This window comes from Grus americana, chromosome 22 (genome assembly GCF_028858705.1).
Source record: "Grus americana isolate bGruAme1 chromosome 22, bGruAme1.mat, whole genome shotgun sequence".
Lineage (NCBI taxonomy): Eukaryota > Metazoa > Chordata > Aves > Gruiformes > Gruidae > Grus > Grus americana.
In genome coordinates, this window is record NC_072873.1 from 1,038,753 (window position 1) to 1,057,385 (window position 18,633).

At 70.4% G+C, this 18,633-nt stretch overlaps 4 protein-coding genes across 5 annotated transcripts; 1 reads left to right on the forward strand and 3 right to left on the reverse strand.

Annotated features, from left to right (window-relative positions):
• Window positions 1-466: 466 nt before the first annotated feature.
• ATXN7L3 (ataxin 7 like 3) lies at window positions 467-8,146 on the forward strand. The gene is made up of 13 exons (XM_054801769.1): window positions 467-744; window positions 2,360-2,472; window positions 2,557-2,689; window positions 3,187-3,358; window positions 3,851-3,948; window positions 4,209-4,231; window positions 4,330-4,375; window positions 4,614-4,645; window positions 4,757-4,825; window positions 5,196-5,239; window positions 5,365-5,436; window positions 5,734-5,867; window positions 6,172-8,146. The coding sequence occupies exons 2-13, from the start codon at window positions 2,422-2,424 to the stop codon at window positions 6,318-6,320; spliced, it is 1,023 nt and encodes a 340-aa protein (XP_054657744.1). The 5' UTR covers window positions 467-744; window positions 2,360-2,421; the 3' UTR covers window positions 6,321-8,146.
• Window positions 8,147-8,377: 231 nt separating this feature from the next.
• On the reverse strand, window positions 8,378-10,790 carry TMUB2 (transmembrane and ubiquitin like domain containing 2). 2 transcript variants are annotated; one of them, XM_054801771.1, is made up of 3 exons: window positions 10,661-10,790; window positions 9,430-10,167; window positions 8,378-9,071 (listed from the first exon to the last, which is right to left on the reverse strand). In XM_054801771.1, exons 2-3 carry the CDS (start codon window positions 9,960-9,962, stop codon window positions 8,714-8,716), a joined length of 891 nt encoding a protein of 296 aa, XP_054657746.1. In that variant the 5' UTR covers window positions 9,963-10,167; window positions 10,661-10,790; the 3' UTR covers window positions 8,378-8,713. The 2 variants fall into 2 exon arrangements, with proteins under 2 accessions (XP_054657746.1, XP_054657745.1); XM_054801770.1 differs by lacking the exon at window positions 10,661-10,790 and having other exon boundaries at window positions 9,430-10,573.
• Window positions 10,791-11,075: 285 nt separating this feature from the next.
• ASB16 (ankyrin repeat and SOCS box containing 16) lies at window positions 11,076-13,622 on the reverse strand. The gene is made up of 5 exons (XM_054801664.1): window positions 13,268-13,622; window positions 12,676-12,943; window positions 11,644-12,136; window positions 11,444-11,557; window positions 11,076-11,370 (listed from the first exon to the last, which is right to left on the reverse strand). The coding sequence occupies exons 1-5, from the start codon at window positions 13,575-13,577 to the stop codon at window positions 11,185-11,187; spliced, it is 1,371 nt and encodes a 456-aa protein (XP_054657639.1). The 5' UTR covers window positions 13,578-13,622; the 3' UTR covers window positions 11,076-11,184.
• A 390-nt stretch (window positions 13,623-14,012) lies between these two features.
• HROB (homologous recombination factor with OB-fold) lies at window positions 14,013-17,705 on the reverse strand. Its single transcript, XM_054801474.1, has 10 exons — window positions 17,605-17,705; window positions 17,293-17,343; window positions 16,174-17,097; window positions 15,965-16,048; window positions 15,675-15,815; window positions 15,373-15,481; window positions 15,202-15,287; window positions 14,878-15,000; window positions 14,538-14,715; window positions 14,013-14,344 (listed from the first exon to the last, which is right to left on the reverse strand). The coding sequence occupies exons 1-10, from the start codon at window positions 17,605-17,607 to the stop codon at window positions 14,271-14,273; spliced, it is 1,773 nt and encodes a 590-aa protein (XP_054657449.1). The 5' UTR covers window positions 17,608-17,705; the 3' UTR covers window positions 14,013-14,270.
• Window positions 17,706-18,633: the final 928 nt, after the last annotated feature.

Here is an 18,633-nt window from a genome sequence, read left to right on the forward strand (position 1 = left end):
GGGGGGATCCGGGGGGGGGGGGTCCCTGGGAAGGGGGCGGATCCCAGGGCATGGGGGGGGTCCCTGGGCATGGGGGTCCCATAGGGATGGGGGATCCCCAGGGGTGGGGAATCCCGGGGAAGGGGGCGGATCCCTGGGATGGGGTCCGGGGGGGTCCGGGGGGAGCCCGCAGGGAGGGTCCCTGGCCCCGCCCCGTCCCTGGCCCCGCCCCGTCCCTGGCCCCGCCCCCGCTGGCCACACCCCTCTCTGTGCCCGCCCCCTCTTCCCGCCCCGCCCCGGCGCCCGGCGCACTCCGACAAGGTGCCGGCCCCGCGCGGTGGCGGCGGCGAGGGTCGCTCCCATTGGCTGCGCCCCGCACGGCGCCTCCCTATTGGTGGCGGAGGTGGGGGCGGGGCGCCGCACCCGGCGCGCGTACGGCCCGCCCCTCTTCCCCCCCCCCCCCCCCCCCCCCCCCCCCCGCCGCCTCGGGCCGCCGCCGCCGGGCGGAGGGAGCGCCAGGCCCGGCCCGCCCGCTCCCGCGCACCGCTCCCGCCCCGGCCCGGCCCCGGCCCCGGCCCCGGCCCCGGCCCCGGCCCCGGCCCCGGCCCCGGCCCCGGCTCCGGCTCCGGCTCCGGCTCCGGCCCCGGCCCCGGCCCCGGGAGGGCGGGCGGCGCTGCCGCCGAGCATGGCGAGCCGCCGCCGGGCCCCGCGGCGGAGCGGCGGGGGGCGCTGACCCGGCCCGGCCCTGACGGGCCCTCCGCGCCGGTGAGTGATCGACAGGCCCCTCCCGGCCTGCCCGGCCCGGAGCTCCCGCTCCCGGGGCTCCGTTCCGCCGTGGGGCCCTGCAGCACCGCAGAGGGGCCCGCTGACCCCGCCCGGCGGCCCCCGGCCCCCCCCCCTCCCCCCGCCCCGCCCCGCGCTGCTTTGGGCCTTCCCGGCCCGCAGGGATCCCCGATCCGCCGGGGCCCTCCCCGGGGCCGCCCCGCCCTGCGGGTGCCCCCCACCCCCCTCCCCGGAGCCCCCTCTGGGTCCCCCGGCCCCAGCAGATCCGCCGCGACCCCCCCCCCCCCCCCCCCCCGCCCCGTGAGGGACCCCCAGGCCCTGGGACCCCCTGCCCGCTCCCCTGTCGCCCCCCCCCCCCGCCCCAAGCCCTGGCGCAGCACCCGGCTCCTGCAGGGGTTCCTCAGCCCCGTGTCCCCCCCCCCAGGGCTGGCATCGCCCCCCAGGCTGGCACCGCCCCGGGGGGGCCAAGCAGGGTGCAGCCGCCCCCCCAGCTTTGTGCAGCCCCCCCCCGCAGCTGGGTGCCCGCGTCCCTTTTGTTTGGCTGCTCCGGGCCCTGCCTGCAGCGGGGGGGGGGGCTGGGCAGCACCAGGCAGCGCCCCCCCACCCCCCCTCGGGTCCTGCCTGCACCACACCGGCCTCCTAACCCGGGGGGGCCGGGGGGGTCCGGGAGGAAACATCCCGTGGGGTGAGGACGGCGCAAGCCTGAGCTGCTGCAGCCGGTGTTTCCTCTTTCCGCGGCGGAGGGAAGAAATCCCCGGGCCAGGCCCGGAAGCGGGTGCTGGGGTGCGGGGCTGGGGGTACAGAGACACCCCCCCCCCCATCCCAGTGGTTGGGTCGGAACCCCCCCTCCATGGCAACCGGGGGATGCCAGCCACTGGCCAGTACTCACCAGTACTCACCAGTACCCACCGTTTGTGGGTGCTGGCAGCAGCGCTGGTGTGAGTTTGGGGCTCCCCCTCTTTTAAGCTGCCGTTGGGGAGGGGGTCCAGGATGCCCTCTTTGGGGGGACACACACGGTGGTCCCCATCCTGCCCCCTCTCTCCATTGGCTTCAAGGGAGGGTGATGCAGCAAAACCCACTGCTCCTCTGCGGGGGGGGGCACCCCGAGTCCCCTGTGCCCACCTGCAATCCAGAGACAATGCTGGGGTGTGGGGGGGTGCTTCTGGGGAGCCTGACACCTTGGTGACAGCCGGGCATGGCCCTGGGCGGGGGGAGGCTGGCATTTGGGCCCAGGGGACGTGTGTCCCCCCCCCCCCATGGTGGCTGGCAGGGAGAGGCCTCGCTTATCCTGACGAAGGCACCGGGGCGGGGGCCAGGCAGCGGATCTAAACCCGGGACCCTTCCCCATCTCCCCTTCACCTACCCTGGTGGGGGGGGTCAGTGTCAGGCTGGGGGACCCCCATGCCCACCCCTAGCCATTCCTGGGGGGTTTAACCCGGGACTGTGCCCCTTAGGGCTCGGAGACACCCCGGAGGTCTTGGGGTCAGCCTGCTCCCCAGGGTGTGAGGTGGGATTTTGGCTGGGTGGGGGGCGAGGGAGGTGGGGGGGGTCTGCTGGCCACAGGTGAGGTACCAGCATGGCTCCTGCCCCCCCACAGCAAGACCCCCGCGCGTCCTGTGCTATGAGCGTTCGGCGTGACTTCTCCGCGAGCAGTTGCAAATGAAAATGGAGGATATGTCTTTGTCTGGCCTGGATAACAGCAAACTGGAGGTGAGCGGCCCCCCAGGCTGTCCGTCTGTCCCCCCCATGGCGCCCACCTCCCTCCTGTCTCTAACAGCCCCTCCCTCGCCCCAGGCCATCGCGCATGAGATCTACACGGACCTGGTGGAAGATGCCTGCCTGGGCCTCTGCTTCGAAGTCCACCGGGCCGTCAAGTGCGGCTACTTCTTCCTGGACGACACAGACCCCGACAGCATGAAGGACTTCGGTGAGCGCCCCAGGGATGGGGTGACGATGGCAATGGGGGCACGGCGAGCGTCTCGCACCGTGAAAAGCCGCAGCGAAGTTCTGGGGGATATCGGTCGTCCCCGCGCGTAGGGATTTCGGCACAAGCGGTGCCGAGGAGGATTAAACACGCGGTGGTCCAAGTGTCCTCCCTCGGCAGTGCTGGTGCTGCTGGGATGTGACCAGCCTGTCCCAGAGGAGCCATTTCGTGTCCCCCCCGGGGTGAGCTGAACCCCAGAAATGCCACCCCAAGGTGTGGCGCTCTGCCCTGGGGGAGCACGGTGGGAAGGGGGGAGCAGAGACCCCCCCTGGCTGCGCTGCTGCTGGTTTCAGGCCCCAAAGCCAAGCTGGGGGTCTGGGAAGGGACTGGCGGTCCAAGGAACCCCCCCAGAGCAAAGCACCGGAGCTGGGGGGCACAGGCGGTGTCGCCCCCACAGCAGAGGGAGGTCTCGGGGGGGCTGACGCATGTGCCTCCCGCAGAGATCGTGGACCAGCCCGGCGTGGACATCTTCGGGCAGGTCTACAACCAGTGGAAGAACAAGGAGTGCGTGTGCCCCAACTGCAGCCGCAGCATCGCCGCCTCCCGCTTCGCCCCCCACCTGGAGAAGTGCCTGGGCATGGGCCGCAACAGCAGCCGCATCGCCAACCGGAGGTGAGCGTGTCCCCCCAAAAGCCGGGCTGGAGGCTCCCACGATCCCCCCCCGTGTGGGGAAACCGAGGCACAAGGGGGGACTGAGGCTGTGGGGCTGTGTCTCTTCTCGGTGGGGGGTGCAGAGGGTTTGGGCACTCCCGTCTCAGGGCTGATGAGTCTGGGATGGAAACGGGGTGTCGGGGCTCTCCCCGCTCCTTGCTTTTCATTGTGGGGGTGCGTGTCCTTGCCCCCTAACCTGGAGTTCCCCCTCCAGCTCCTCTTGCTCTATCCCACTGCTTCCTTCCTTCCCAGAAAAACAAACCGGGAATCCTGGCTCCTCTGTCCCCCCTTCCCTTGGTGGCTGCTGGGGACCCCGTCTTGGATCTGGGGCTGGGACTGTTTGGGGTGGGCACAGCGGAGCTGGTGGGGTGCGGGACGGATCCTGGGGTGCCGGGGAGGGCGCGGGACGGATCCCGGCTGCGGGTCCTTGACCTTCCTCCCCTCCCCGTGCAGGATCGCAAGCAGCAACAACATGAACAAGTCGGAGAGCGACCAGGAGGACAACGATGACATCAACGACAACGACTGGTCCTACGGCTCCGAGAAGAAAGGTGGGGGGACGGGGGGAGGGGTGCCAGCTCGGCTGGGGGTCCCTGGCCCCCCCGTGAGGGGTGGGGGGGACACGTCCCGGCTGCCCCGTGGCCCTTGAACCCCAGTGCTGTGGGGGTCCCCGACTGCCCCGTCCCGTCCCCGGGGAGGGGAGCGTCGCGGCAGCAGGGGTGGAAGGTGGGCTGGCAGCCGCTGCTGCAGCACCTGGGGCTAAATCCAGCAGAAAAGGTAAAAGTCGTCCCTTCTCTGTCTCTCCCTGTAGCAAAGAAGAGGAAATCGGATAAGGTGAGGGGCCGGGGCAGTGGGGAGCTGCTGGGGAGGGGCCCGGGGCGGGGGGGTGTGACACGGGGCTCGCTGCCCCCAACGCCCCACTCTCGTTGCAGAACCCCAACTCGCCCCGCAGGTCCAAGGCCCTCAAACACAAAAATGGTGAGGGGGCGGGGCGTGGGGAGGGGGGCGGGGCGTGGGGGCGGGGTTTGCGGTGATGCGCACAAGGGGTGGGGTGGGTTATCGGGGGGGCGGGGTAACCGCGGTGGGTGGAGCTTGTTCGGGGACCAGGATCTGCCTGGGTGGGGCTGGGGGCACGTGGGGGCCGGGCGGCGGGCAGGGACCCCCCCTCACCCCTCCTCACCCCCCCTCACCCCTCCTCACCCCTCTTGTCTTGCAGGCGAGATCGGTGGGAACCCCGATCCCTTCAAGGTGAGCCCAGGGCGGTGGGAGATGGCGCCCGCTCCCTCCTGTGTCCCCGGGACGGCCCTGGCCCGTTTTGTCCCTGACGCCGCTCTCTGCCCCCCCCCCCCCCCCCCACAGTACAGCAACTCGGCGGGGATCAACTACGAGACGCTGGGCCCCGAGGAGCTGCGGACGCTGCTCACCACGGTGCGTGGCCTTGGGAGGTGCTGACGGGCGCAGAGGAGCCCCGTCCCAAGCTGGACGGGGTGCACGGGGACCGGCTCTCCCAGGATCTGTCCTGGCTCAGCTCTGTCTGGCTTCCAGGCTGGGAATGGGGACGGTGGTGATCTGAACCCGGTGACAGGGATGTGCGTCTTCCCCTGGAGAAGCCCTGCACCCCACTGGGCAGAAAGCCCCGGTCCTGGGGGACATGGTGGCCTGGGGTGGTGGAACTGGTCTGTCTGGGGGGACAGGGCAGCGCTGGGAGGTTGGGGTCCCCAGGGCCATCACAGTGGAGCACAGCCTGGGGGCTGTGTGGCCGCCTCTCCGCCCGCTCACCCGTCCCTTCTCTCCCCAGCAATGCGGGGTCATCTCCGAGCACACCAAGAAGATGTGCACCAGGTGAGAACGTCCTGGCGTAGGGCCGCGGGGGGCTTTGGGGGGTCCCCAGGGTGCCTGGCTCCCCGTGGGAGCTGGGGGGGACGCATGGCAAAATGCCTGACTCAGCCCCGTGACTCCTCCGTCAGGTCCCTGCGGTGTCCCCAGCACACAGATGAGCAGCGGAGATCCGTCCGGGTTTACCTCCTCGGACCCTCTGCGTAAGTGAGCGCACACATGCACGCGCACGTACACGCGGGGTCCGAAAGGTCCCAGGACTGCGGCACTGTGCCACCCAGTGTGAACGGAGGCTCGGGGGGCTGCACGGGGCACCCAGGTCCCCAGCAAGGGTGGGAACGGGGACAGGGACACCTCTGGGGAGGCTTGGAGGGCTGGGATTGGGGTGTGCAACCCAGCCGGGTCCCGGGGAGCTGGAGCCCCTGGTGCCTCCCTTGTGTCGAGGGGTGCAGCGCCGCGGGCTCCTGGGGGCAGGGGACCCCCGTAACACCTCTGCCCAGGTCCCTGCCCGAGGCAGAGGGCAGCGTGGAGAACGACAGCTTCGAGGTGGCGGAGAGCCAGACCATCATGAGCCGGCTGCAGTGGGACGGCTCCTCCGACATCTCGCCCTCCGACTCGGCCTCCTCGAAAGCCAGTGAGTGTTTGGGGGTGGGGGCAGATCCACAGACCCCCCCACGGGGCAGAACTGGGTGTTCTGGCATCTCCCCAGCACGAGACGGGACAGACCGACGGCGGTAATCCAAACCACCTCGAAGAGCCCCTGCAGCATCTGCTGCTGTATCTTGTCACCCACCTGGGTGGGAGGGAGCGTCCCCTAGTTTTGGGGTATATTTTCCTGACTATGAATTGGTGATGGGGAGGGAAATCCTCTCTGGTTTGGGGGGGGCTCCTGCTGGCCCAGCTGTTTCCCAACGCCCCCATCCCCTTCCCCCCGCAAGGTACAAACAACTCGGAGTCCCGCAAGACGAAGAAGAAGAAGCCGCACTTGGGGTTGGTGAGCGGTGCCCCGGGGCTCGGCTCCAGCAAGAAGAAGAAGCCCAAACCCCCCGCGCCCCACACCCCCAGCATCTACGACGACATCAACTGAGGAGGGGGACGGACAGACGGACGGACACGGGCCGGGGCAGCCCTACGCGTCAGACACTGAGCGGGTACCTGGGACACGGAGGATGGAGGACTTTGGCCATCGCTGTGGGGAGCGGGGGGGACACACACAAGATTTAGGAGCCCCCATTAGTGCCCCCCTTCCTCCCCCCACCCCGGTGCCTCTATTTATTCTGTGACAGTTTTTGTACGTGGGGGCTCCCATCGGGGCTTGGAGGCACAACCCCCTCTCCCTTCCCACTGCCCCCCCAAAAACCAGCTGTGCCCCCTCCCACACTCGCTCCTCCAGAGCCCCTTACCCCAGCGGGGCGGGGAGCGCAGCTGGGCCCCCGGGGGGGGGGGGGGTCTGGAACTGGGTGAGGGGGGTACAGCAACCCCCAGGGGCTGCTCCCCCTCCCCATGCCGGCGCTCGCTGGTCGGGCTGGCTCAGGACGGGGGCAGCACGTTGAGAGGGGGCTCCTCCCTGCTCAGAGGGGACAAGTGGGGACCCCCACACCCCGGAACAGCTGTAACCAGCTGGATTTGGCTGCTGGGGGGTGTTTGGGGCCTGGCACTGCCTGTGCAGGGCTGGCACAGGCCTTGGGGGGGGGGGCGGGGGGCTGCATGCTGCATCCTTTGTGTGTGGAGCTGTTTGGGGGGGGGCGCGCAGGGCCGGGGGAGTGCTGTGACCTTCCCTCAGGTCTCTGCCCTGCTGGGGACACCCCGTGTGCTTGGCAGGGCCGGGAAACGCGCCGGACCCCTGTGGCCACAGAGTGAACTGGGGGGGGGACATGGGACGCAGCCCAGCTCTGAGGCAGAGCCCCCCCCCCCGCCCCCACATTCCCAGGCTCTGCATCCCCACATGCTGGGGACCTGCTGCTGCAGGCGGGGGGGGGGCGGTGTCTTTTGGGACCCCCCAACAGCTCTGGCTGGTGTTTGTAACCCCATGGGCTCTGGTCTTTGGCTGGGGGGAGGGGGGGGGGCCCAGGACCAGCCCCCGTCGTGCAGGCCGGGGGAGGACGGGACCCTCATGCCGAATCCAGCTCCCCTGCAGCCCGGTGATCCCCCCAAGCTGTTTCCCATCGCAGGGGTGGCTCAGCCCCCTCCATTGTATCCCCCTCCCCCCCGCCAGCTGTCTGACACCCCAAGTTTGGCTGTAGTGTCTGGGGGGGTGCTGCTCCTGCCCCCCCCCCCGTGCTGCCATGGTGCGTCCAGTCGCGGTGGTGGGGCTCAGGAATTATGGTGCTCTCGACTCTGGATTCACTATTGTTCTAAAACTGCTGCTAAAGGCGAGTGCTGGGGCTGGAGCCAGCGGGGGCAGGTGGGGTCCTCATGGAGCCCTGGGCACCCCAAACTGCTGGGGGGGCCCCACCCCCCACCCCCTTGCTGTGGTTGGTGGTAGCACCCAGTGTGGCTTGGGGGGGGGGGGGGGGGGGGCGGAAGGTGGGGAGGGCTGGCCAGGGGAGCACGCCGAGCTGGCCTTCGCGTGCCCCGGGGTGGGGGTCCAGGCACCCAGAAACACGGGGGGGACCACCCTGCCCCCCCCCCCCCCCCGCCCGCCTGGGGAGGGCATGGTGACCGGTGTGGACAACTCACACCCCTCCAGCTGCGGGAGAGGGGCTGCAATTTGGGGTCCAAGGGGCGTAACAGGGCTGGGGTGGGGGGCATGGATTGTGCCCTGTCCTTCCCCCCCCAGGCCCTCCTGGGCTCGAGACTCGTGTTTCGCGCACCTTCGCCGTCCCGTCCGGGTAGTTGAGCCGTTGTGAGGTCTGTGTGTCCGTGAGGGGGTTGTGGCTGCCCCTGTAAATAAAACTGCATCTTGACTTGGTATCTGCGGCTCACGGCTGCTGTGCGGTGCCAGCACCCTGCTTAATTACGTGGTTTAATTAAGCAGGGCCATTGTGACTCCCACCATTTGATTTACCCAAATCTGCTTGTGGGAGTGTTTTTTTTCTTTTTTTTTTTTTTTTTTTAAACACCTGGGGAAGGCAGCAGGGCTGAGCCAGGGCCGTGGTTTTGCCACAGCCGCCCCTCCCCGGGCAGGAAGGCGACTGCTCAGCCTGACGTTACACCTTTTATTCGCTTTCAAAAGTCCCTGGCAGGAAGCCGCAGCCCGTTCCGGTGCAGGGCCCAGGCTCGTACCCGCCAGGCCCAGATCCTGCCCCAGGGCCGGCTCCTCCCCAGAGCGCTGCATGGGGCTGGGGGCGGGGAGGACAGTGGCTGGGGGGAGCACAGCTCCTTCGTGGGGGGACAAAGTCCAGCACAGACTGGGAAGGACACGCCAAGCTCCCACCGTGCTGGCTCTGGTCACCGTAACCCCACGGTGAAGAAAGCAGCGCCTGGCCGAGTGCCGCGCTCCCAGGCTGGGGGGGGTGGGCCGTGGCACAGGTCGTGTCCCTACTGTCCGTACATCCCGAACGCCAGGAAGCTGAACAGGACGGTGACGCCGATCAAGGAGACGGTGGCCGGGGCGGTGAAGAGCTGCCGGTAGTTGATGCGGAAATACCAGACGACCGCCAGTACCACCATGACAGCGGGGACCATCAGGTTCCCTGCACTGAAGGGGAGGCCGCTGCTGTCAGGGGGGGCGGTGCCGGGGTCGGGCAGCGTGGTGGCAGCGGCACTCCGGGAGCGGTGGCAGTGGATGACGCAGTTGTCGGTGATGTGGAGCGAGCGCAGCGTCCGCCCCTGGTCCTGCAGCAGCTGCCCGCGATAGATGAATTTCATCTGGCTCTCCTGGCCCGGGAAACACTTGCTGCGGAGGGAGGGAAGGGTCAGGGAGGGGCTCACGCCTCAAGTGACCTGGGGCTGGGGGACACCCCCCCCCCCATCACAAAACTGAGGAGGGTCCTGGCTCAGAGGGACGGTGATGGCACTGCCACTGCGCGCCGTCTTGTCTTTCAAACTCGTTGTTTTAAAATCGGCAACACCTCATTATTTCTGGAGGGATCCCTAACCTGGGGGTAGCGGCACAGTGAGAACGGATGAAAACCTTCCACCGCCCTCTGGCAGGATGGTGGGGAGGGCGCGGGTTGTACAAGGGGGAAAAGAACCTGGGGGGGGTTGGCAACCAGGCAGCGCTCCCTCGTGTCCCCCTCTCCCTCGGGACTCACCTCTTGAGCCCCCCCACGGTGTCCTCGGGCCGCACCACAGCCACCTCCTCCGTGTCGTTGAGGAATTTGAACCGGATCTTGATGAGGCCGGAGCACAGGTCGTCGTCCCCCGCAGCAGGCGGCCCCCCCGGGGCGCTGGGCTCAGCGGCCGGGGTCCATTTGGGCGAGCTCCGGATGTCCAGCAGCCGCTCCAGGCCGGGGTCGGGGGGGCTGCTGCCGGCCCCCTGCTCCGCCACCGGCCCTGACGCCGCCCCCCCTTCCTCTTCTGTTTTCTCCTCTGCGTTTTCGGGGACCCTGGGGGGGTCCGGGGCTTCGGCCGCCCCCGCCGTCCCCATGTACCGCTCCACGCGGCCGAGCCGGATGATGGCCGTGTCCCCTGCCGCGACGATCGTTCCCAAGAGCTGGTTGCTGCTGTCAGCCACGTAGGTGGACAGCCAGGCCAGGACCAGCGCCAGGACCAGCACCGCCACGCCGGCCACCGCCGTCACCTCGTCCCCCACCCCTCGGATGAGGGTGGCGGTGGGGGGCTCCATCTCCGGAACGGGACGGAGGAGCCGGGGCTCCCCCCCCCCGCCCCCCTCCTCAGCCCGGCGGCTTCTGTCCCGGCTCAACTCCCCCACGAAGCCGCCGTGCCCGGGGCGAACCGGCCGTGCGGCGGCAGCGCAGCCCCCCGGGGCCTCTTCGCGGTCGCGTTCGGCCTTCGAGCAAATCCCGCTGCTGCTCCGAGGGCGCGGAGGGCTGCGGGGAAGGGAGAGGCGTTTGCCGCCGGCGCTGCCTTTCTGTTACCGAGGCACCGAACCGGCGAGAGCCGGGGACGGGGCGACACCCGCGGGGCAGGGCCCGGGGCAGCCAGGGGCGGGCGGGGGATTTCCTCGGGACACGGAGGGGGAGGAGGAGGAGGAAGGGCCCGGGCCCCGCGGGCAGCAGGACGCTGCTGGCGCTTCCCACACGGGGCAATCACAGCCCGGCGGGCCGCGCCTTCCCTGCCGGGCCGGGGCCGGGGCCGCTGGGCTCCCGAAGCGCCTCGGTCCCAGCGGGGGTCACGCCACCCCCCCGAGCGCCGGCCCCGCTCCCGCAAGGGAACAGAGCGACGGCGCCAGCGGGGCGAGAAGCGCGAGAAGCCCGGTCACCGCCGGTCCCGGCCGCCCCTCGCCGGGCGGGGGCAGGGGAGGGTCCGGGGGTCCCGGGGGGGGGGGGGGGGGGTGCCCGGCCCGGCCCCGCCCGCACTCACCGCGTCCCGCCGCCCGCCGGAAGCGCCACGTCACACGTCACACGTCAGACGTCACACACCGCCGCCGCGGGGACGGAGGGAGGGAGAGGGCCGCGGGCGCGCACGCAATGCGTCACGGCCTCGCTGTCGCCCCACGCCCACAAGGCGTGGCCCGGCGCGCGGTGATGGCGTATGAGGGAGGGGGTGGGCGGGAAGGCGGAGCGCGAGGGCCCCGCCTCCGGGTTGAGCGGAAGGGGGCGTGGCCTCGGGCGGAGCTGATGGGCGGGGCCACGGCGTGGGGCGGGGCCTCGCGTGCCTCGCGCGTCCCCGGGGCCTGTCCCGTCCCCCCCGGCCTGTGCCCCCCCCCCCCAGCCCCCCCCGTCCCGCCCGGCGCGGTGCCTCTGCCGGTCCCCGCGGGGAAGGAGACGCCCCGAGAGCCACCTCTGCCGCGTCCTTTATTCCCCCCCGGGGTGCCTGGGCGGACACGGGCCCCTGGGCGCTCCCGTCCCGGAGGCCGCTGCCGGTGGGGGGGCCCGGGGGTGCCCTCAGGCGATGAGTCCCTCGAGGGGCAGCTGCAGGTAGCGGCGCAGGGCGGGCGGCAGGGACAGCTTGGGGACGGCGGCGTGGCAGCGGGCGCCCAGGTGTCGCCGAACGGCACAGCGGGCCAGGTGCTGCAGCCGCCGCGGCTGGCCCGCCATGCGCTGCGCCGAGGCGTAGAACTCCCGGTGCTCCTGGAGAGGGGGGACAGACACAGGGGTGAGCGAGCTGGGGCTGGGGGGGGGACGCGCCCGGGCACCCTCTTACCTCCCACAGCTCCGGGGGCACGGCCTCCACCCAGCTCTCGGCGGGGGGGATGCGGTCGTAGGCGTTGAGCACCACCTCCAGCGCCGGGGGGTGCCGGCAGCAGAACTTGAGCATCTGCCGACGGAGACGTGTCACCGGGGGGGACACACCGCCGCACCCCCCGTCACACCCCCCCCCCCAGCGCCCCTCTGAGTGCCCACCTTGGGGTGGACGGGGCCGGCGCCATGGTCAAGGAGGAGGGCGATGGTTTCCTCGGGGCGATGGTGCCGGTACTCCTCGACGGCGTGGAGGGCGCAGTCCATGGGGGTGTAGCCGGCGCAGTTGGGGACGGTGGCATCGGCCCCGTGGCGCAGCAGCAGCCGCACCAGCCGGGGCTGCCCGTTACCGCAGGCGTTGTGCAGCGGCGTGTGGTCCTTGCGGCCGGCAGCCCCCGGGTCGGCGCCGGCCGCCAGCAGCTGTTCAGCCACCCGGTAGTAGCGCTCGGCGTCCTCGGGGCGCTCGGCGGCGGCGCAGGCGGCGTTGAGGGGGGTCTCGCCCTGGCGGCTGCGGCGGGCGGGGTCGGCACCGTGCCGCAGGTACAGCTCCACGTGGGCCACCAGCCCCTGCCGCGCCGCCACGTGCAGGGCCGTCAGCTGCCGGTCCCGCGTGCCCAGGTTCACCCGCGCCCCGTGTGCCAGCAGCAGCTCCGCGCACCTGGGGGCAGCGGGGGGGGGACGACAGCACAGGGGTGAGCCGGGGCTGGGGACCCCCCCCCAGAGACCCCTGTGCCCCCCCCCCCGGGGGCTGCACTGTGGGGTCCCACGGGGAGCCCTGGGGAGGGGCGGGGCTTGGCCCGGGGTGAGAGTGGGGCTCAGCTCTAAGGGGTTGTAGGTGGTGGGGGTGGAGCCTGGCATGCAGATGAGGGGGGCTGTGTGGGTGGGGCTTCGTTAGCAGGTGAGGGTGGGTGGGGCTTAGCATGCAGATGAGGTTGGTTATGTGGGCGGAGCCTGGTATGCAGATGAGCCCAGCCCTTGGCCAGTGCCTGCCATGCAGCGCAGGGGGGAACCTCGGTCAGGGCGGGGCCTGGCATGCAGATGAGGGGGCGGGGCCTGGCACGCAGATGAGGAGGGGCAGGGCCTGGCACGCAGATGAGGAGGGGCGGGGCCTGGCACGCAGATGAGGAGGGGCGGGGCCTGGCACGCAGATGAGAAGGGGCGGGGCCTGGCACGCAGATGAGAAGGGGCGGGGCGTACGGGAGGCTGTCGGGCGCGGTGCAGAGGTGCAGCGGGGCTGAGCCCTCGGCGCTGAGCAGGTTGGGGTCGGCCCCGAAGGCCAGGAGCAGGCGGGCGCAGTCGGGGCGGGGGGCGGCCGCGCTGTCGTGCAGGGGGGCCCGGCCCCCCACCACCGCGTCCACCTCCGCCCCCCGCAGCAGCAGGTGCCGGGCACAGTCGCCGTAGCCGCGGCCGGCGGCGATGCGCAGCGCCGAGGTCTGCTGCCGGCGGGGGCTCAGCACCCACAGCCCTGCCGGAGGGGGAGGCGTCAGCCGGGGGGCACGTGGGGGCTGCCCCAGGCCCGCCCACCCACCCCTCACCCTGCACAGGACCTCCCTGCACCCACCCGTAGCCCAGGGGGGTGGTTGTGCACCCCAGCATCCCCCCACCCAGGAAGAGCCCCAGGAGGGGCAAACCCGGGGTCACCCCCCCTTTCCCAGGGAAGTCCCACCCCCAAAGAGAGCAGCCAGCTCCCCCCAGCCCCCATGGAGCTGCATCCTCACCCCCCCCCCGCTCCCCCCGTTATTTTGCAGGGGGCCCAGCAGGGAAGGGAAGGGACCCCCCAGCCCCGTACCCTGCTCGGGTGACCACACCAGCTCCTCGCTGACCGTCTCTATGACCAGGTTCGTGGTGGTCTCATCCTTAAAGATGCTCTTGACGCGCAGGAGGTCCCCGGCGTACAGGGCGTTGTGGACGGCGGGGTCCCGGCAGTACTGGGGCCGCCGGGAGGGAGCCGGGGGGGGCCGGGGGCTAGCCGACAGGAACCGGCGCGTGGCCGATTCCCGAGCCAGGGCCCGCCGGCGATCCTCCTGCTCCAGTAGTTCCCGCTGGAGCCGAAGCGAGCGCAGGGCAGAGGAGGTGAAGGCGAAGGTTTCCTGGGCCATGGGCACCCCGGGATGGGCAGGGGGAGGCTGGGGGGGGGGGAGCAGTGAGCTGCTTGCAGCGTCTGGGTGGGGGTTATAAATAGGGCTGTGCCCCACACACAAATGCTGAATCAAGAGCCCAAGCCAGGCCGCCCTATAAATAACTCCCCCGGGGTGGTAAACAGTCACGCGGGGCTGCCGGGGAGTTTAACCTGTTGGTGGGTGCGCAATGGGGATGGCCCCATGCGGCCGGGCTGGGCCCCGGTACCCCCCAACCCTGCAGGGCTGGGGCTGCACAAGAGCCCTGGGAGGGGGGGAAATGGCACCTGATGCCAGGGGAGGAGCAGGGACCCCCACAGGGGAAGGGTTTGGGGTGCTGCGGCTCAGCAGAGGGGACAGAGGGGCACCGCTGGCCGTGCTGGCAGAGGGGATGGGGACACACGAGCAGACGGGGCGAAGCAGGGACACAACAGCCCTTTAATGCAGGTTTGGGAGCCGAGAGGGGCCAGCCCGCCCGGAGAGAGGCCATGTCCACCTGGGACTCCCCGGGTCCCCCAGCTCTCGGCTCCAGAACAAACAGACAGAGAAAGGAGCAGGCGGGCAGCCGGTGCGTCGCCTGCTTGCTCGGCCTCCTCACCGGGCCGCGGTGCAGCCCAGGCCGTGCCAGCAGTAACCGTTTCCCCGGCCCCACGGCTGTGCCGCAGCTCCCCCAGGTCAGCACCAGTCAGCTTGGGCTGGAGCGGAGAAGAAATCCTCAGGCAGCTCTCCCAGGAGCCCGTCCAGGTCATCTGCATGGGCAAGGGAGGAGGAAACGCACGAGTTTTACCTGTGTGTAGAGGAGGAACAGACTCCACGTACCGGGGACGGGTGGGACGAGACCCCCTTTGACATTACGGGGAGAGGAGCCACTGCCCAGCCCCGGGACCGGTTTTTTGCGGGACATCGAGCTTTTTCTCCCCACCCAGAGCGGGTCCAACTCACCCATGTCGCAGCTGTCAGCTCCCACCGGCTCTTCTCGCCTGGGCTCGAGGCTCCGCGGGTGCAGGGAGAAGCCTCCAGGAGACTGCTCTGTGCTGTAGCTGCCCGTCCTCCCTCGTCCCCCGTCCCCCCAGGGGGGCTGTGCAGGGTGGTCCTGGAGTAGCCCAGCCTGGGCAGGGACCTGCAAAACCCAGCAGAGATGAATTGTTGAGGACCACAGGAGGATTTACCTGTCCCTCCCAAGCCTCCCCTTTCTCCTCAGTTGCTCTCGGGGGTCCCCCGCAACCCAGACCCCCTGGTAACACCCTCGGGGGGTCCCAGCATCCCCAGTGCCCTCCCTCACCTCCCGCTGCGCTGGTGACGGCTGCGAGAAGCTGCCCTCGGGCTCTGGCGGGTAGATCTTGAGCAGGTTGTTGGGGGTAACGTTGAGGTAGTGGTTACGGTGGGACGGGGAGAAGACGCCCACCTGCAAGGACAGAGCGGTGGGTCAGACACGGAGCTCCGGCTTCTGCCGGCGCCACCGGACACAGCCTGGGGAGGAGCTGGAGGAGCCCCTCGTCCCGTTCCCCCACGATGCGAGCCCAGTGACCGTGGGTTAGTGGTGCCCGTGGCAGAAATGGCCCCAAACGCCTTGCTGCTGCCGGAGATCTGCCTCTGCGTCTCCTACCTGCTTCAGGAGCAGCACCGAGCCGGGCTTGAGCTCACTCTGCCTCTCTTCCAGCAGCAGGCGATGCACTGTGCCCTGCATCTCTCCTGCGGATGAGGAGGACCCGTTAGCCACGGGGAGCGATGGCCAGGAGCCCCAGCCCGACCCAGGTACGGACACAGCCGCGCTTACCGGTTGGGTCCCTGAACACGGCACCAGCGTCAACGTTGGTCCTGGTCAGGGCCTTGATCATTACGGCCATGCTGGGGACCTTGTTCTTCGGGAGCTGCTTCAAGGCTGCCTGCACACCAAGACCCTCGTCACACCGATGCCCGCAAGGGCAGACCCGCAGGGCCAACGGGATGTCTGCAGTCAGCCCAGCTCAGCCCCCTTCCCACACTGCTGCCCGGCCCTGGAAACAGCTCCAAGGGGCGAGGGGAGAGCCGGGAAGATGAGTCCCTGGGGCCAGTGCCCTCACCCGGAGCCTCTCTCACCTTCCGCAGGACCATGACCACGCTGTAGGTCCTGAGGAAGCAGCTGGGGTCCCTCTCGTCCAGCCCCAGCTCCGTCTTCATGGCAAGCCAGGGGCCCTTCCCAAAATCCTCTTCCGTGGGAGGAGAGGAGCTGGGTAGTCCCTGGAGTCACAGGACAACAGTGGTCACCAGCCCAGAGCCGAGCCACCACATCCCCTTCCAGCATCACCCTCTGAAAGCTGCGGCCTCGGGGACTGCCCGCAGCAGTGCCTGGGATTCATATCCAGATCTGCACCAGAGCACAGGGTTACCTCCATCCGCGGCTTCGCCACAGCCCCGTGAGCTGGAGTTTGGGGAGCAGAAACGAGGATCTCCTCCAGGAGATTCCCAGCGTGCTGACAGGAGAGAGAAAGAGACGTCACAGGGCACGCAGGGGAGGCTCAGAGGCTGCCCTGGGGTTTCGCATCTCCTCACCAGCTGCTCCAATCCCATCCCATCCCATCCCATCCCCTGCACTCACCTGCTGGGGCAGGATCCCAGCAGGCCCCGGGAACCGTCGAGTCTTTCCCTGCGGTGGGAGACAGGGAGCAGCCCGGGGGGTTTTGCTGGCCGCCGTCACCAGCTGCACGAGGTGGTTGGTGACCACAGGTGTCTGCAGGTTGCCTGGGGCTGGCCGGGGTGGCTGCCTCGGCGGGGGCTCCACACAGCTCATCAAGGCCGGAGAGTTGGCTGGGGGCACGGGGCGCAGCCGGGGCAGGGGGCAGCTCTGCCGGGGCACCTGTGGCCCTGCAGAGGAGCTGCTCGCTCCTGGCTGGCATGGGGACACTTGGAAAGGCCTCGGGGCTGGACCCCTGGGAGTGGGGACGGAGCCCCAGGAGCCACCCGGCTTTCCCAGGGGGGTGGGGGGCCCGGCGGTGCAGGTACCGTCTGCGCTGGGCTGCAGCACCAGCTTGGGAGCAGGAGCTGCCGGTGGGGTGGGCAGGGGGTCCTGCCTGCCCTCTGCCCCCCTGGGGCCAGGGGAGACCAGCTCCTCTCCCACCCGCAGCTTCTTGGGGGTCACCCATTCCTGGGGGCTCTCCTGCCCTGTCTGCGTGCGTGGGGGCTTCTCCCACTGCCTGGGGGGTGGCCGGGCAGCACTGTCCCCCGCCGGCAGCTCGGGGCCCTCCAGCTCCATACAGGCGGCCAGGAAGAGGTCGTTGTCCAGCTCATCCTGGGGGGCTGCTGGGGGTCCCTGGTAGCCCACGGGCTGCTCCCCCTGCCCGGCAAGGGGTCGCAGGCCGGGGGGTTTACCGGAGCGATGACCGAGCCGGGGTCCCGGCAGGTGGAGGGGCTGCAGGCCGGGGGCTGGGGACAGCACGCTGGGAGGGAGCGGGCCACCGCCGGGGGACACACGCCTGGGGACCACGAACTGGTTCTCTGCGTCCTCCACGGCGGAGAGGAAATCCTGCGGGAGGAGAAGGCAGCGGGCAGCCAGACAGCCCCGTCCTGTGTCCCCAGAGCCACCCACGGGGCCACCAGCCCTGAAGCCCCGATGGCCCCTGGGGATTAAAGCCAAGGGCAAGAAACGAGTTACCGGCACCCCCGCGGGGCGGTGGGGGGCCCGGCCCGGTGGTGGCCCCGGCGCTGCCCCGTCCCTCACCTCGTCCGCCAGGTCCCCGTCGGCCCCGAACAGCTTCTGGAGGCGGCTGGCCTGCGGGGGGGCGGGGAGCCGCTCAGGGGGTGCCCTGCTGCCCTCAGGGCCTGGGGGGTCCCCGCTCCTTCCCCGTTACCGGGCCCCCCACCGCCGGGGCCGGGGCAGACCCCGAGGGCCCCACGGCAGAGGCCCTGCCCACCGCGGGGACCCCAAACCTCCCCCCGGGCCGGGACCACGCCATGGGGACCCCAGACGTCTCCAAGGGGACCCCAAACTTGCCCCCCCCGGTCCGGCGCCCCCCCGGTCCGCTCCCGTTACCATGGCAGCGGCGCGGCCCAGGCCCCGCAGGCGGAAGTGGGCCGGGTCGGGACGCGAACTCGCGGCCCCGGGTCAGGGCGGGGGGGGGGGGGGATGACACGGCCCCTTTAAGGGCCCCGCGCCGCCTGTCGGCGGGCAGGAATGCGGCCGCGCCTCTTAAAGGGGAGGTGGCAGCACCGCCCCGCGGGTCCCTGCTGCTGCCGCCACGCGCGCGTGCGCGTGTGTGTGTGCGTGCGTGCGCGCGCGCGCGCGCGCGCGGTGGGGGGCCGCGCGCGTCCCGCGTGCACACGCGTGTGCCCCGCACCGCCCCGGCTGGACCCCGCCGCACCGGTGGTGACTCATCCGCGGCCCCGGCCCGGCGTGATTCATCCCCGCACGCCCCCGCGTGGGCCGCACACGCAGCGCGGCCGGGGGACCTGCACCCCCCCCCTTCGACCCCCAGTGCCCCCCCGGCTGTTACACACACGCGTGTGCAGTTACACAAGCAGGTGCTGCTAGCCAGCAGGGTGGGCACACAGACACGCGTGTGTCTTGTGTGCACAAGCGTGTGCACGTGTGCAAGGGCACGCCAGACCCTCGTGCATGCACGTGCACACGTGCTGCCCACCAGCTGCCTGTGCACTCACACGTGCGTGCAGCATGACGCCAGCTTGCCACATATGCACGCATGTCTGTAGGTGTGCGCAGAGCATACCTGTGCTATTGCACACTCACTTGTCATAGGTGCACTTGCATGTGTGCAATTGCCTGCCAGCCTGTTGTGCACACGCATTCACACGTGGATGTTCACACACTCTCATCCAAGAGCAATTGCACACCAACCTCTTGTGCGTGTATGTGTGTGTGTGTGGGGCTGCATGCCAGCCTGTGGCACACGTGTGTGCTATTGCATGCCGCTATGCCATGCACACTCACACGTGTGCCGTTGCACACCAGCCCGCGGTGCACGCACTCAGATATCCCATTGCACACCAGCCTACGGTGCGCACACACACTCTTACGTGTGGGTCATTGCATGGTAGCGCGTGG